At 41.6% G+C, this 16,038-nt stretch overlaps 1 protein-coding gene across 2 annotated transcripts; it reads left to right on the top strand.

Moving 5' to 3' along the window:
• Positions 1–46: 46 nt before the first annotated feature.
• znf341 (zinc finger protein 341) lies at positions 47–14,200 on the top strand. 2 transcript variants are annotated; one of them, XM_074642853.1, is made up of 16 exons: positions 47–537; positions 2,191–2,301; positions 3,413–3,603; positions 4,748–4,897; positions 5,164–5,577; positions 5,889–6,072; positions 6,452–6,542; positions 6,656–6,746; positions 6,850–7,042; positions 7,521–7,834; positions 8,963–9,171; positions 9,368–9,464; positions 11,281–11,413; positions 11,893–12,004; positions 12,687–12,757; positions 13,183–14,200. In XM_074642853.1, exons 1-16 carry the CDS (start codon positions 507–509, stop codon positions 13,776–13,778), a joined length of 2,988 nt encoding a protein of 995 aa, XP_074498954.1. In that variant the 5' UTR covers positions 47–506; the 3' UTR covers positions 13,779–14,200. The 2 variants fall into 2 exon arrangements, with proteins under 2 accessions (XP_074498954.1, XP_074498953.1); XM_074642852.1 differs by having other exon boundaries at positions 66–537; positions 6,449–6,542.
• The last annotated feature ends 1,838 nt before the right edge of the window (positions 14,201–16,038 follow it).

The following is a 16,038-nucleotide window of genomic DNA, read 5'->3' as shown; positions in this document are numbered from 1 at the left end:
CGTCTGATTGGTCCAAACCTTTGTCCGTCATCGTATCGAGCGCAGAGTCGTGGATCCGAAGGTGCGTTCAAGACCCAGGAAAAAAACGTACAAGCATCACATTGGTTTTGTTATCTCAGTAGGTACAGTAAATTAACGTACCGTTGCTTACACTTCATATCGCGCATAAATTGTTAAATCTCGCGCGTGACATTGCTGTATGCAAATCTCTCAAGTGTGTCACGTCCTGTGTTGAATTGTGTCACATGGGGGAAAATGTTATAGGGAGCAAAGAAAAACCTCAACCGTCATGTTTAGATGGCTTCAGACAAGCAAACAAGCAGCACTTCCAGTCGGTATAGATGTTTAAGCCCCGTTGGTCCATTGTGAACATTAATTAGGGAAATATTTGCCTCCAAATCCTGGTTTGAGTGTTTCCGTCGTACTTTCCTGTGACTGAGAGGAGCGCACTTCAACAGGCAGCCCCTGCTAATCGAGCGCCTATCGGGCAGCAGAGGAGCTACAAGATGGCGCAAGCAATATTTGAAGTGCTTGAAGGTATGCATCATTTGTTAATAAACACGTAATTACAACTAGAATAAAACACGAATGTGCATTTTAGACATCGTCAATGTACCAGGATCATTTCAGTGTGCAGAAAAGTTCCTATAAAACGATGTAAATGAGTCTATTTTAGTTTTTACAATCAAAACATCCCAGAGAGGGGAGAGTGAGCAGGACTGTAAACAAACACACTGATTGATTATTGGTCAGATCTCATGCACAACAGTCAGTCACATCAGTGCAGTCAGGCAATAGAATGGGGTGTCCTTCTTTTTGCTATTCAGACTGTATTTTACATTGTTGTCAGCAGGCCCTTTTGATGACAACACACTGTGTGGTTTAACATACTTTATTTTGAAAGTTCAATACAGTGGTTACATAAAGAAGGCTACATGTTCAGAATTTTCATTACAAAAAAAATGAGTAAATATATTTAACAGTACAAAAATGATATAAAAATAACATAAACAAATAAAATGTAAGGAAAGGAAAAGAAGTTGAATAAAAACAAAAAAGCAAAAACAATGCGGGTCTGTTAAAGTACCCATATTATGCTCATTTTCAGGTTCATACTTGTATTTTGGGTTTCTACTAGAACATGTTTACATGCTTTTATGTAATTTTCCTCATACTGTCTGCTTGAATATACCTGTATTTACCCTCTGTCTGAAACGCTCCGTTTTAATACATTTCAATGGAATTGCAACAGAATTGCGTTGCTAGGCAACAGCTTGGGTCCATGTTTACTTCCTGTCAGCTGATGTCATTCACATCCACTGCAACAGGAAATAAACTGGGACCCATTTAGAATGTTTACGTTTAAAACATTGAAATGGTCTAAATATTGTGTATTTGTGACATCACAAATGGACAGAAATCCTAACGGCTTGTTTCAAAAGCTCAGTTTCTGAATACGGGCTGTGTGTATTTCTCTGTGAATTAAGCGTTTCGATACTTTCACATTATTTATATAGAACTTAAACCTGCTTTATAATATAAACGCCATGAAAATGTCACTTTTTACAATATGGGACCTTTAAACAATTGAAATGTCTAAATAATCTAACAGTTTTTGCCAATTTGGAATTTTTGAGTTTTAAGTTTTGAATCTTAGTCAAATATGTTTTGGTCTTTTAAGCCATAACATTGAACACATTGCTTTGTTGCTATTGTACTGTAAAGGGCTAATTTGTGTCTGCGTCAGTCGGTAGTGAATCTACAGCGACCCATACAGTATGCTTTGTATATATTGGTTTCCTGAGGTATTGATCATTATTATTATTGTGCACATTCTTCACAAAACGTATTTAAAGTATAATAAGTAACGTTAGAGCTGAAGTAGCTGGAGGAAACACAACATAAAGCTGCTAATCTTGACTTAAAGCATGCACTACTTTCTCATTTGACATCTGAAGGTTTAGCAGACTGTGATTGAGAAAGATCTTTCCTGTTGAAATGAAATTAGCAAGACACAGGATCCCTTCCGTCTCCAGGGCCAGACACTGTTCTTCCCTCTCAGCTTATTACCTAGACCCTTTAACAACTTAACAACTACATTATTCATACTTTCAGATTTTAGTGAGACATACAACCATTGAGTGCCCAGAATACAATGTGACTTATTACATGTTTCTCCACCCTCTTTAGGCATGGACAACCAGACAGTGTTGGCAGTCCAATCTCTGCTGGATGGCCAAGGTGGAGTTCCTGACCAAAACAACCAGAACGTCTCTGGGACGTCCACTATCCAGTCTATGGGTATGTAGCAAATACAGTAAATGACAGCTGAGTGTTAACCAAACAACCAAATGAATAAAAGTTGTATTTAATGCTTGCTTATATTTGGATTTATTCATTTATTCAGCTAGTCACACGGGGCAATAATTATGGTTATTATTGGATTATGACAAAAATGTCTCCGTCTTAGTACTTGATCACTTACAGCATTTACTTTTAGCCTCTCTCCCTGATGTTATGGCATTGCAAATTGTGCTTGTGCCACAAATAAAAAAATCATAGCTATTTTGCTACACAAGATAAGACAATCCCTTCACCTCTGTGTTATGGAAGGGGTTGTGTCTCCATGTGACCATGGGAGCTGTGATGCAGGGGGGTATCAGTTCCTAGTAGGGCACAAGGCAAATTATTCCCAGGCGAGTGGCAAGATTAGAGGGTGATTCAAAGACCTCTGTGGAGATCATGGCCCCCTCCAGGAGCCAGGCCTGTTAGGGGAGGCCACAATCGCTTGATTTAATTTTACAGCTAAACAGTAGTGTACTGTTCAGCTGTAAAATTAAAAAGTTTGTGACCCGGCCGCCATGTTGAGATCAGTGGAGGAAATACCAAGCACCGCTCACCAGCCAGAGCAAACTTTCTCATTTTACAGCTAAACAGTACACTACAAGATGTTTCTGAAAACATTTTATGCGAGAAATAGGCATTACAGAAACAGAATATTAATTCATATTTGATCAGCGCTGCCTAGTTTGACCGTTTGATCGGAGTTTGCGAGTGATTGACAGCTGCCTCCGTTGAATGACTAGCCAATAGAAACACTCTCTCTCTCTGAAATGACCTGTGATTGGTCAAAGTCTCCCATCAGGGCTAGACTTTCTAAGCCTGAAAACAGAGCCATGAGGAGGTGCAGAAGTTTAGTTTTCTCTCAGAACACTTAAATATGCTGAAAGGTTATTATGGAAGTTTTGCCCAATGATGCCAAAAACATTCTGCCTACTGCCGCTTTAATTGACAATACAATATGTCAATACATAAATTGACATTTATTTGCATGGACATGCTGGAGGTTAAAGCTGCAGTATACAGCACTGAAGGTGCTTCAAACAAACCTCTCTATTTGTCCTTCCTACAGACGACGAGGACGTGTTCCTGTGTGGGAAGTGCAAGAAACAGTTCAATTCTCTACCAGCCTTCATGACGCACAAGAGGGAGCAGTGCCAGTCTAGCGTCCCCTCCCTGTCCACAGTGTCCTTGGCCTCCACCAATGCCTACACACCGGTCCCCTCAATCAGCTCGGGACCACAGACTCCTGCCAACAGACAGGTGAGAATAGTTAGGGTGTTTTTATGTGGGTGATAAAGTGTTTGCTCTATATCTATTAATGGGGAATCAGTTAGTAGGTTAGGACATATTTCATTGGTTTATCTGTAAATGTACAGTATATAAACCAGTTATGAATGAATGTGTATGTGAAGATTTGTCCAAGAATACTAGAGGGAAACAGTAAATATAACAAACAAAATAAAGACATTTTAGAAATATTTTGTTATTTGAATATTTGTAAAACAGGACAGCAGTGAGAGCAGGACTGTGAGAGGAAAACTGTGCAGTGACATTAATTTTGTCTTCTGAGTAGGGCTTAGATTAAAATATTTAATCATGATTAATCGCATGATTGTCCATAGTTAATCACAGTTAATCGCAAATGAATCACACATTTTTCATCTGTTCAAAATGTACCTTATAGGGAGATTTGTCAAGTATTTAATTCTCTTATCAACATGGGAGTGGACAAATATGCTGCTTTATGCAAATTATGTATATATTTATTATTGGAAATCAATTAACAACACAAAACAATGACAAATATTGTCCAGAAACCCTCACAGGTATTGCATTTAGCATAAAAAAATATGCTCAAATCATAACATGGCAAACTGCAGCCCAACAGACAACAGCAGCTGTCAGTGTGTCAGGGTGCTGACTTGACTATGACTTGCCCCCAACTGCATGTGATTATCATAAAGTGGGCATGTCTGTAAAGGGGAGACTCGTGGGTACACATAGAACCCATTTACATTCTCATATATTGAGGTCAGAGGTCAAGGGACCCGTTTGAAAATGGCCATGCCAGTTTTTCCTCGCCAAAATTTAGCGTAAGTTTGGAGCGTTATTTAACCTCCTTCGCGAGCTAGCTAGTATGACATGGTTGGTACCGATGGATTATTTAGGTTTAGTTTCACATGACGCCAGTGTCTTCACTCTAGCTGTAAAACTGAGCCCGCTACAACGTAACAATCGCAAGTTGAGTTAAAGAAATTAGTGCCGTTAAAACGCATTTGCCTTAACGCGTTAATATCGCGTTAACTTTTACAGCTCTAATTTTTACACAATCATGCATGTTTTCTCCCTTGTGTGTGTTTATATTACTCATATGTTTGTGTATTACTCCCCATTTCTACATCAGGTATCCACCTACATCGCAGTCCCTCCCTCCCCTCTGACACACACTCTGGTCCAAGGCAACGTGCTGGTTAGCGACGACGTTCTCATGTCGGCTATCTCAGCCTTCACCTCCATCGACCAGCCTATGGCTGCCATGCAGACGCCTATACAGGTAATAAGGCACAACATTACACAGTAGATGTTTTGCCTCCTGTCACTTTTTTGTACGTCTTCGCCCTATAAAGCATCGTATCCTTGACAGTCACTGTGTGTCATGCTTTGTATTTAAAGTCACCAAAAGCATCGAAAGTGTGAGATGTTTCAAAGCAATTTCGGGACCTTTGAAAATGTCCATTTTGAGTCGTTCATTCTGAGCGTACAATATACTTTTTTTCGGCACTATTATCAAATGCATCTGCTTCCTTTGCTTTATTGCAGAGTAACCTGAGCATGCACACAGCTGGTGTATCTTACCTGCAGCACCATCACCACCACCACCACCATCATCATCATCATCACCAGCAACAGCTACAGCAACAACAGCAACAGCAACAGCAGCAGCAGCAGCAGCAGCAACAGCAGCAGCAGCAGCAGCAGCAGCAGCAGCAGCAGCAGCAGCAGCAGCAGCAGCAGCAGCAGCAGCAGCAGTCCTCCAACGCCCTGCCATCCGGCCAGACAACGGCCCACCCCCTGCCGGCCGGACAGCCCGCCCAGCAGCCGCTCTCCTTACAGGTTCCAGTGAGCCACAGCAACTCAGTGGTCCAGGTGTACAGCACACTGCCCCATATGGCTGGAGGTGGTGGTGGTGCAGAGATCCACACCTTGGGTCTGCAGCCTTTCCATCCTGTACAAGTGAGTTAAAGCTGGCTGCTTGGTTATTATTATCTCAGTATTAGATATGTTATGCACCATTTAATTCCAGATTTTCTGCTGTTGCACAAGATACAACATGTAAACGATTTCTGGCTGTAATGGCTGAAGGAAGAATATTAAAGAAAACTCCAAATAGAGAGGCGAAGGGGAAGGGGAGGGACTTTGGCTCTCTATGAAATGAGTTAAAAAATACTAAATTACGCTATCAGATAAGGCGTGTAGTTGTATGCACAGAAGACTGAAAGTGAAAAGCAGTCTAAAGCACCGAGCCTGTTTCCCCCCCCTCCAAGGTGCCCAGTCAGTGTGTGGAGAGCCAGCCATTCACCACCCCTCCTGTCTACAGCCCCGGGAAGCAGGGCACTAAAACAAAGACCTGCAGCATCATCACCAACCTGACAGAGCTGGGCGACTTTGAAAAGGTCATCATCCCCAAACGATCAAGGAGTAGCAAAAAAAACTCTGATGGAGCCATAGGTACGTAAGGGAAAAGATCAGAGAATATTGTAAGTTTTGCTTTTTTGAAATTATGTTTTGGACCGAAACCACTTATAGGTGATATTCTGTGCTTTCACAAACTCTTTTACATTTCAAAATTCTCTGAAACTAATCATTTAGATTAGAGACAATACAAATCTCAATTCAAAGTTCTCTTCCAATGCTGCTACTGTCACAGCTTCCACCTCTAAGGATAACATATTCATGCATACTACTACTGTTAAATGCATTCAAACGAAACAAGTATTCATTAATTCATTAATGAAACTGCACGTGAAGACATAATGACCGTGGATATGAAATGTGCAATGATGATCGTAGGATAGTTATTCATTCGCTGAATTTCACTCCTTAGCAGAGCAGCTGAAAGGAAAAGTTCCAAAGCTGAAGTGTAATTTCTGTGACAAAATCTTCTCGAAAAACTTTGATCTTCAGCAGCACATTAGAAGGTGAGTTACCGGCCGGCATGGTAGACCGTACCCGTGTGAAAATCAACTTTAACCCAGAAGAAAGGGACTCAATTCCCTTTCAGTAATGACTTCTAACTGTTTTCTTTCTACAGTCACACAGGAGAGAAACCCTTTCAGTGCATCGTCTGTGGACGAGCTTTCGCCCAAAAGTCCAACGTGAAGAAACACATGCAGACACACAAGGTTCGGAATAGTTTTTGATATTACTTTTTCAAAAGTGTGTACTCCTCCACACAAAAGCAGTACCAACAACACAGCAAAAACAACAACTGTCTTTATCTTAAAGGTGTGGCCTATGGGTGTGGCCAGCACAGTGTCCAGACTACCAATCACAGTAAAGGTGGTACCAGTGTCGCCCAATGAGGAGGAGGGGGGGGGCGGGGAGCAGCAGCCGCTGCAAGGTGAACCAGAGGAGGAGGAAGAGGGGTCACAACAGCAGAACTGTCAAACACAAATAGAAGAAGAGATAGTTCAAACAGGTAATATCTGTTTACATCCTACTGATGCATCCCAAAAATAGGCAACACACAATAGGCAAAATATTTGATAAATTTAATATTAATATTTGATAGATTTTGAGGTAAATATTGGGGTAATGTGGCAGTAATTCCAAAGAAATTTCAAGTAGGTTACTTGCTAATCATCACCTAATTACCATGAAATTTGCAGACCTGTAAAATGAAGTGTTGCCATAAATAATATTGATTAACACACACACTCAGTTGCCTAGTTACTAGGTACACCTAGCTACAACTAACACAGTCTGATACAGTAGCCTGCAATAAATCCTGCTATCAAGGCTGCATCTTCTGTATTTCATTGAGGTTTGTTGTAGGTTACTTGTACTTTTGTCCTACATGAATGCTGATCCTAATTGTAAAAAGCAATAACAGCTACTGATCCAGCATCAGATTTCAATCTCCAGCCCTTACAGCAAATACAATTTCTCGATTACAGAAGCTCCAGGGGAGTTGGAGGAGAGCGCGGCCGAGACTCGGGCTGATCCGGAGGGCGGCGGAGGGGAAGCCACGCAGAACGGGCAGAACGGGCAGAATGGGCAGAACGGGCAAAACGGGCAGAACGGGCAGAACGTGCAGAACGGGCATCCTCAGGTTCAGATGCAGGCGCAGCCCAACCAGGACCAACAGTGCCAAGCTCAGACCAAACAGATAGTTGTAATAGACAGCTCCTACCAGTGCCAGTTCTGCGCCAGCAAGTTTAAGACCTACTTCCAGCTCAAGTCTCACCTGACGCAGCACAAAGGGGAGCAGGTGAGTCATTATGTTTGCTTTACTTTTTGTCTCGTGGGATTGAATAGACTCGTTGGAGATGAACTGCGCCTCGCCTGGAAAGTAGACGAGATCAGGCGGCAGCAGCAGCAGCAAGGGGCGGGGACAAGAAGCTGCGGTCAAGTCGGACAGTTTCCAGCAGCCTTCAAAGAATTTACAGGAAGTCACAGGAAAAATGACTTCCTGTTAGATCCGATCTGTAGGCCACTTGTAGTTCTCAGACCACGTTGGGATTTATTTATATTTGTTTGTAAATCTATGAGTGTATCTGGCATTGGATTCTATTCTTTATTATTTTTATGTCCGCCTTGTAAAGCACATAATGAGCACTCATTTTCATAAGTGCTAAATAAATAACCTTCATTATCAGAATTATTATTATTATGATCAACCACACAAGATGTGTTTGGTAACAGATGAAACCTTCATTGCACAAAATGAGACTAGTAGCCTACAATCTAGCGTTAAATATTACAATTACACAGAAATTTCGGACCTTCTACAACACGCGGTGTTTGCTGTCAAAACTGAGAACCAATCAGCTCTTTGGTCGGGCGACAGTCAGGCGTTTCCCATAATGCCCTGGGTCTTGCAGTCGGTGGAGAGCAACTTCGCCGCCTGGGTTTAAAAACTTCGGCCGCCTCGATCCCGCGAGGTTATCGTTGCCCACGTGTGCATGACGTCGGGGCGAGTCGGGATCAAGTCGGACACAAATCTAACCAGCATGCATTGCGCGGCGATTGCCGTTGATTGATTCTGCACAGGCCTGGCTCATCTCCAACCAGCCTATTATCTGATAGAGAAGCTCATGGCGCATCTCCCACCAGTACACTGCAAGAGACGAGCAGACTTTTTCAAGCCACACAATGATAAAGTAGTTTGACAAGTATTATGTTCACTATCAAGGACGTTTTTAGATGTTTCTATTCACTCATATAGCACAAAGCTGTGGATACCTAGAAGTTGGGGAATACTCCTACAAAAATACATGAAAGGGTTAGCATTATAGAATGGTGGGCAGTAAGTAAATGGGATCCCAAAACACTAGATTTGTGCTTTTTTTTATTTCTTACATAACAAGATGAATCACCATGCTCACTTCCCCTGCAGGTTTATAAGTGTGTATTGAAGTCCTGCTCCCAGACCTTCCAGAAGTTGGATCAGTTCCTGGAGCACATCAGGACGCACCAGGAGCAGCTGACCTACCGCTGCCACCTCTGCAGCAAGGTGTTCCCCTCCCTGTTTGAACTGGGAGTCCACCAATACTCCCACTGCTTCTGCCCACAACAGAGCACACGCAAGGAAACCTCCATCTACAGGTCAGCTCCATCAGTCATACTTGTTGTTACATGTTGATTTTAGCAGAACAGAGGGAAGAACACTGGGAGAATGTCTCTCTCATAGATTAAAGCTCCTCAAGAAGAAAAGACAACTGGTACGACTAATATGGTGCTGTAGTTGGATGGTACATCATTCTAACAAAAAAAGGACTTTTGTCTTGTGTTTTTCCTTCAGGTGTGTGAAGTGTCAAAGCAGATATTCTACCCAGGAGGCACTGGAGCAACACCTACTGACTGCCTCGCACAACTTTCCCTGCCCACACTGTCAAAAGGTACTACTGATGTGAACACACTCCAACTATACACCTCTGGAGTCTGTTAAGCTGTCCTCATGTAAAGAGCCAGCGGGGTTAGCTGTTATTGTTGTGATATTTGGACTTGCAGTAGTCGTAAAAGGCCCCGACACACCAACCTCACCGTCGGTGAGCATCCGTCGGCACTAGTTTTTGCGGTGTGTCCCGCACCGTCGGCTCTAGTCTGCACGTGACCGAGTTTTTTTTGGCCGATTCAGCATGTTGAATCGGCGGCGGAGCCCATCAGTGAGAGACACTACTCTGATTGGCTGTTCAGCTTAAACGAATCAGTGCACAAGAAGAGAAATGGACGTGAGGAAAGCAAGCAAACGAGTAAAGTCAAGAGGAAAAACGCTCTTCTCATTTTTCGTCTTCATCGCATCTGATTATTCCAACACACGGGTATTTTCACAATGACATGGCCATCTAGAATGAAGCTAAGTGGTGAGTAAGAGTGGTGTGAAAATGATCAGCAAACGCTGTTTTGTTTCATGTACGTATCATAACAACGGCTCTGCAATCCACAGTCCTCAGTCTACCGGTTTCCCTTTTTGAATGACAAATACAGACTACCGCGACCTCCTGGTAGGGAGAGTTATTTAATCTCACGCAGGCGCAGAACGTACGTGGTAGTTGGCCGTCGGCTGTCGGCTGTAGTCTTTGCGGTGTGTTTGAGTGCCCCTTTTTGGCCAAGACAAATACAACGGGAGGCGACGCAACTTGTGGCCTTCGTCGCCGCTAGTTCTTTGATGTCGGGTTGGTGTGTCTGGGCCATGGATGTAGTAAGAGAACTGCATACAGCATTGGAGGCGGGGCCCCGGTCATTCCTATGAGAGTTGCTCATTGGCGTGAAGCCTAAATGGCTCAACTTCCATCTGGAAAAGTACCCGGATCTGGGTGGAGTAGCGTCCGAGATGATTGGTGGAGTAGCGTCCGCTCGGGCACATGACTTCGGGGTCCTAACGTCACGTCGTCATCACGGCTTGCGCTCCAGCCTCAGTCTGGGTCTCACTCACATGAACGGAGGAAGGGAAATAACTCTGGATTCAGCTATTAGTGCGTTTTACAACTTTAAAAACGTAATTTTTTAATAAGGGCTATTAGAGTGTTCGTACTGGGGAGTTGATTCACCTCAAAAAAAAATTATCCACTGAGTTACAGACGTCTCTTTTCCAATGTAAGTCTATTGGAAAAAGTCTTTTTGGGCCCAATGTATCACGTGATGGACACAGAAGTTGCAGTACCGTCGTTTGGCCACTACGAAAGTCGGGATCGACGACCGGCACACTTCCTGGGGGCTTGGTGTGGGCCTTAAGTCTCCCATGCTTAAAGGTACAGTGTGTAGGATTTGGCAGCATCTAGCGGTGAGTTTGCAGATTGCAACCAACTGAAACTTTTTCCTTTTGTACCAAGTGTGTAGGATAACTACGGTGGCCGACACGAAAACTAAAGGCTCTATCTAGAGTAAGTGTTTGGTTTTACCGTTCTGGGCTACTGTAGAATCACGGCGGGCGGCTCCGTGAAGAGGACCCGCTCCGTGTGTAGATATAAACGGTGACAAAAACATGATTCTTATTTTCAGGTGATTATACACCAAAGAAAAGATGATTAATAATATTATATTCCAATTTCTGCCGATAGACCCCCTAAATGCTACACACTGCTCCTTTAATATCTTGGCCTTAAAATACGCAGTTCACTAGCTCAGGTTTGAGATGTTCAGAGCTTTTGTTTTTCATGTCACATTTCTAAGACCTCGTTACAGTGCGTGATCTGTTTTCTTGCTGGCCATCAGGTTTTCCCGTGTGAAAGGTACTTCAGACGCCACCTCCCCACTCATGGCATTGGAGGGAGGTTCAAGTGTCAGATCTGCAAGAAAGCCTTCAAGACAGAGCACTACCTCAAACTGCACACACGTATTCACTCAGGTCTGAAATACTTTCGTAAAGCAGTCTTCTTGTCCCTCTGACATGTATTTGTACTAGTGCAGTGCCTGCTCAGAACGGGTCGAATGCTCGGCCTGTGGTGTTGCAGCTCCGTTTTAGTACAATTCAATGGAATTGCAACGGAATTGCGTTGCTAGGCAACAGCTTGGGTCCATGTTTACATCCTGTCAGCTGATGTCATTCACATACACTGCAACAGGAAATAAACTGGGACACAGTTAGTATGTTTACGTTTAAAACTTTGAAATGGTCAAAATATTGAAGATTTGTGACATCACAAATGGACAGAAATCCCGACGGCTTGTTTCAAAAGCTCAGTTTCTGAATAGGGGCTGTGTGTATTTCTCTGTGGATTAAGCGTTTCGATACTTTATTTTACAATATGGGACCTTTAAGTGATGACTGTAGGAGTCATTAATGAAAGTTAAAGGTGTGAGTTTGATGCTGATTCCATTTTCCAGGTGAAAAGCCATACAAATGCTCCCTCTGTGAGGCGACGTTCAACAGGAAGGACAAAGTGAAGCGACACATGCTCATCCATGAACCTTTCAAGAAATACAAGTGTCCCTTTAGGTGAGGCTCTCCAATGGAAAAGCCCTGCGAGCATATTTAACTCATTCTTCCCTCCTTCCCTACTTGACTCATTTTTTTAAATTTTTTTTTTCATCATTCAAGCCTTTTCAACTTCTCTTGCATTTATCCTTTTTTCCTTTTCCTTCTCACTTGTGCTTTTCTGTTTATACAAAAGCCTGGAAACCATTTTTTAGAATTGTTTATAAAATATTACTAATTACTTACAAAGCAACAAGTTATTAAGCAGATCTATTATTGCCCTCTATCCCTTTCTGCACTCTGAGATCCTCAGACTTGTCATTCCTTTGTGGTTCTAAGGTCCAGATTCATTCACAAAGGTGATAGAGCCCTTGCAGTCAGGGCTCTGAGACTATAGAACGACCTGCCTGAGGAGATCAGGGCTGCAAACTCTGTCACGTCTTTTAAATCACTTTTAAAAAGTCACTTTATTTTTAGAATTGCTTTTCTGTGATTTAATTTATGTTTTATGACATTTTAAGTTGTTTTACCCTTTGGGTTTTTATTTGTTTAGTTATTGGCTTTTAGTACCTCTTGTTATCCCTGTGTTTTAAATGTGTTCTGTTTTTATTATCATTATTATTATCATTATACTGTCCTGCTTCTTTTTTTTTTTTTACAAGTTATTCAATTTTATTTAATGCTATTTTTCTTTTTTCATCAGGACACACGTAGGCTGCACCAAAGAATTCAACAGACCAGACAAACTCAAAGCCCACATTCTCTCACATTCTGGTGAGTGAATAATACCATTTTCATCTAAACAAAGATTACATAATATTGTTGATGATATTCTGATAGCAATAATGAAATGTCCTTTCCCCACATGATTTATACGGAAATGAGCGAACAGATCAGCTACATTTGATATTGGTGGTTACCCAGATGTGGAAATATTACTGTTTGATGAATGACTGTTTTCTAAACATACCTGTGATTTGACTGCAAATCCTAAGTGTATGTTTACAAGGTCAATAGATTAAATAAAGTGATATAAATATCATCTTTAGGCATTGAATTTGTATTCCTACCTCCAGAGCAGCTTCAAATTTGAGAGAATTGTTTGTATCACTGAAACTAAACCCTAAACCCTTTTATTAACATCAAAAATAACAGACGGCATTATTATATTGATTGTGATAAACTCCTCTTCCCTCCAGGTATCAAACCCTACAAGTGTCTTTTTTGTCAGAAGGCGTTCAGCCGCAGGGCTCACATGCTCGAGCATCAGCAGTCCCACACAGATAACTACCGCTTCAGATGCTCCACCTGCAACAAGGGATTCACCAGACAGAGCTATTACAGAGATCACAAATGTCCTGCGGCAGGAAACGGGACAGGAAGTGAAGGAGGGACTGGAGAGGCGGAGGAAGACGAGGTCTTGGTGATGCCTAATGCAGAGGAGGAGGACGGAGAGGATGAAGGGAGAAGAAGCAGGTTCTTGAGAAAAGACAAAAGGCCGGGGGGAGATGACGGAGAGAAGGACGACAGCTCAAAGGGCGGCCAAGAGCAGGTGGAAACACACAGGGAGGAGGAGGAAGAGGAGGAGGAGGAGGACGAGGAGGAGGAAGAAGAGGAGGAGGAGGAGGAAGAGGAAGAGGGGAGGACTGACGAGGGTTGTCAGGCTGCAATGACTATCACCACCATTGAAGGGCAGGAGGACAGAGAAGAGGATGACGGGATGGAACACGGCGGCGTGGTTCTGGAGCAGATTCAGACCAACGACCAAAACTGTTTGCAGCAGCCATGTTTGTAGTTTTAAGCATTATCTTAGTTGGAAGATTTCCTGGACGTGGACCAAACAAATGAAGCTATCCATTATTTTTTAAAAAGTCTGGGAAATGATTTCATTATTTGTTTTAAATTAAAACGTTATTTAAATGATACACACTGCTTTATTGTAAAGTAAGTAGGCCTACAGTATGTTACTCGGTAGATTTATATTGCCAAAATAACCAGTGGACCATTTCCATGCACTTATGTACAACTTTTGTGAAAGTTAAGCCATAGTGGTTCATTTAAAATGTCATAATGTCAAAATGTGATGTCAGCATTTTCCCTCATTTTTTTTGTAGCAAAAACTACATTATTTTCAGTTTACCCATGTCTCAAAGTATATTTGTGGCCATATAAATGTTCTTGCATTTTGAGTAAAATTCCACCCTCCGATACTCTTTCACTGTTATGTACGATCAGTTTGACATTCAGTTTGTGGTATTCATTGGTGTACCCACTTTCAATGATCTTTCCTTGTTTACTTCTACTTCAGTTGGTGATTTCTTAGATTTCTGAGACTCGTGGGAGCACAACGGAAAGGATTATATCCAAATGTAGATCTAGTAATGTTCACAGACATTAACAGGTTTAAAGTGGTGCGGGCTGCCCAATACTACCATCTGTAAAAGAGGCTCATGCAGACGTCACCAGACCAATTCCAGCTGCTGGAATTACCCACATTTTGTAATAATAATGAAAACATGGTGAAAAAACGAAATGTTGGTTTTACAGATTTCTTTCAATTTCTTTCAAATATGTGTATGCTGCAATGTGGTTTGATATTCTACACATAATAGGTCTAATTCTTTTCAGGGTTAGACAAACTGTATATTATATATACAGTATATTTTATATATACATATACATATATATATACACATATACAGTATATATATATGTGTGTGTGTGTATATATATATATATATATATATACACACACATATATATATGTATATATATATATATATATATGTATACATACATATATATCAAAACCAAAACCACTTTGCAAATATATGTATTTATATATAATATATATATAAATATATATATTTATATATATAATATATATATAGATATATATATGTTTCTTAGTTCTGAAAGTAATATATATAGTTCTGAAAGTGAAAACCTCATTCATATTCTGAATCACGGATTTGATTATTATAGCCATAATGTCATAACCATTCAAGGTAGACTTACCTCAAGCTACAGGATTGTGAAACGATGGCTGCTATATGCTCCTGTAGAAGCTAAGTCCATATGATATCAACCTTTTTTTAAGAAATACATGTTATTCGTGATGTCTTGGAGAAGTACTCCACTACCCACAATCCTAAGTGTAAGAGCGACGTCTCTGATTGGTGGAGCTTGCTTTTATCATGGAAATGTGTGTGTACTGCACCCATGAACAGCTAGTGAGGGTAACAAAATATATAGACTGTATATAAAGATGGACGACATGACAGCTCCCCAAAAGTGAAGCCAAATATCTGGATCGCCCCCTGGTGGCTGGCTGCAGTAAAGGTCATGAAGGTCGGTAGTTTTTCCTCAGCTCAGCAGTTCTCCCACAACCCAACAGGCCTCAGTCCAGGTGAATAAACCAACACACACTTTTATGATTCATGCTAGCATTTGAGTGAGTATGCAGCAAATTCAGTCTGATATTTACTTTAAAAAATCCTCTCTTTTTCAATATCATCAGCCCTGCAGATTTTCAGTATGTCAACACACAACTGGCTGAGAAATGTAGAGTCAAAGGAAAACATCCACAGTGGGACGCCGGTCAACTCGGCTGAATCCAGACATACACACTCAGAAAATATAATATATATAATCAGAAAAATAAAAAAAAACAATAATATTTCAAGGTATTTCACAGAAAAATGAAAAACTCACATGCACACGATTGGTCTGAAATAATCCAGCTGTGAAGTCAAGGCATGCAAATGCTCTATTCAACTGTAAATAATCATAGACCCATCTGGAGCTCTTCAGCTGGTTGAGATAGTAAAGTGAATGAATGATTGGCTGGAGCTGTGCGAGGGGGACCGGGCAGACTTCAACAAACCCTCCGTCACAACTACCTCCTCCTGACTAGACAGCAGCCCGGACACTGACGGAGAGGACACACCGGAAATGTCTATTTCTATTTATGTCGGAACTATCATCTCTGGAGAGCTTCGTGTTTGAATTGAAGGACTAGATGGTCCTGTACGAGCTGAGAAATTTACAAAAAC

This window comes from Sebastes fasciatus, chromosome 8, assembly GCF_043250625.1.
Source record: "Sebastes fasciatus isolate fSebFas1 chromosome 8, fSebFas1.pri, whole genome shotgun sequence".
Taxonomy (NCBI): Eukaryota; Metazoa; Chordata; class Actinopteri; order Perciformes; family Sebastidae; genus Sebastes; species Sebastes fasciatus.
The sequence above is the reverse complement of the archived record's forward strand: the minus strand, read 5'-3'. Positions and strand labels throughout refer to the sequence as shown.

Bases quoted from the DNA above. Each gene is read 5' to 3' on its own strand.
- znf341 (XM_074642852.1), top strand. From the start codon at position 507: ATGGCGCAAGCAATATTTGAAGTGCTTGAAG. The intron at 3,604-4,747 runs GTGAGAATAGTT...TTTCTACATCAG, and splicing joins AGACTCCTGCCAACAGACAG to GTATCCACCTACATCGCAGT. The intron at 11,414-11,892 runs GTCTGAAATACT...TCCATTTTCCAG, and splicing joins GCACACACGTATTCACTCAG to GTGAAAAGCCATACAAATGC.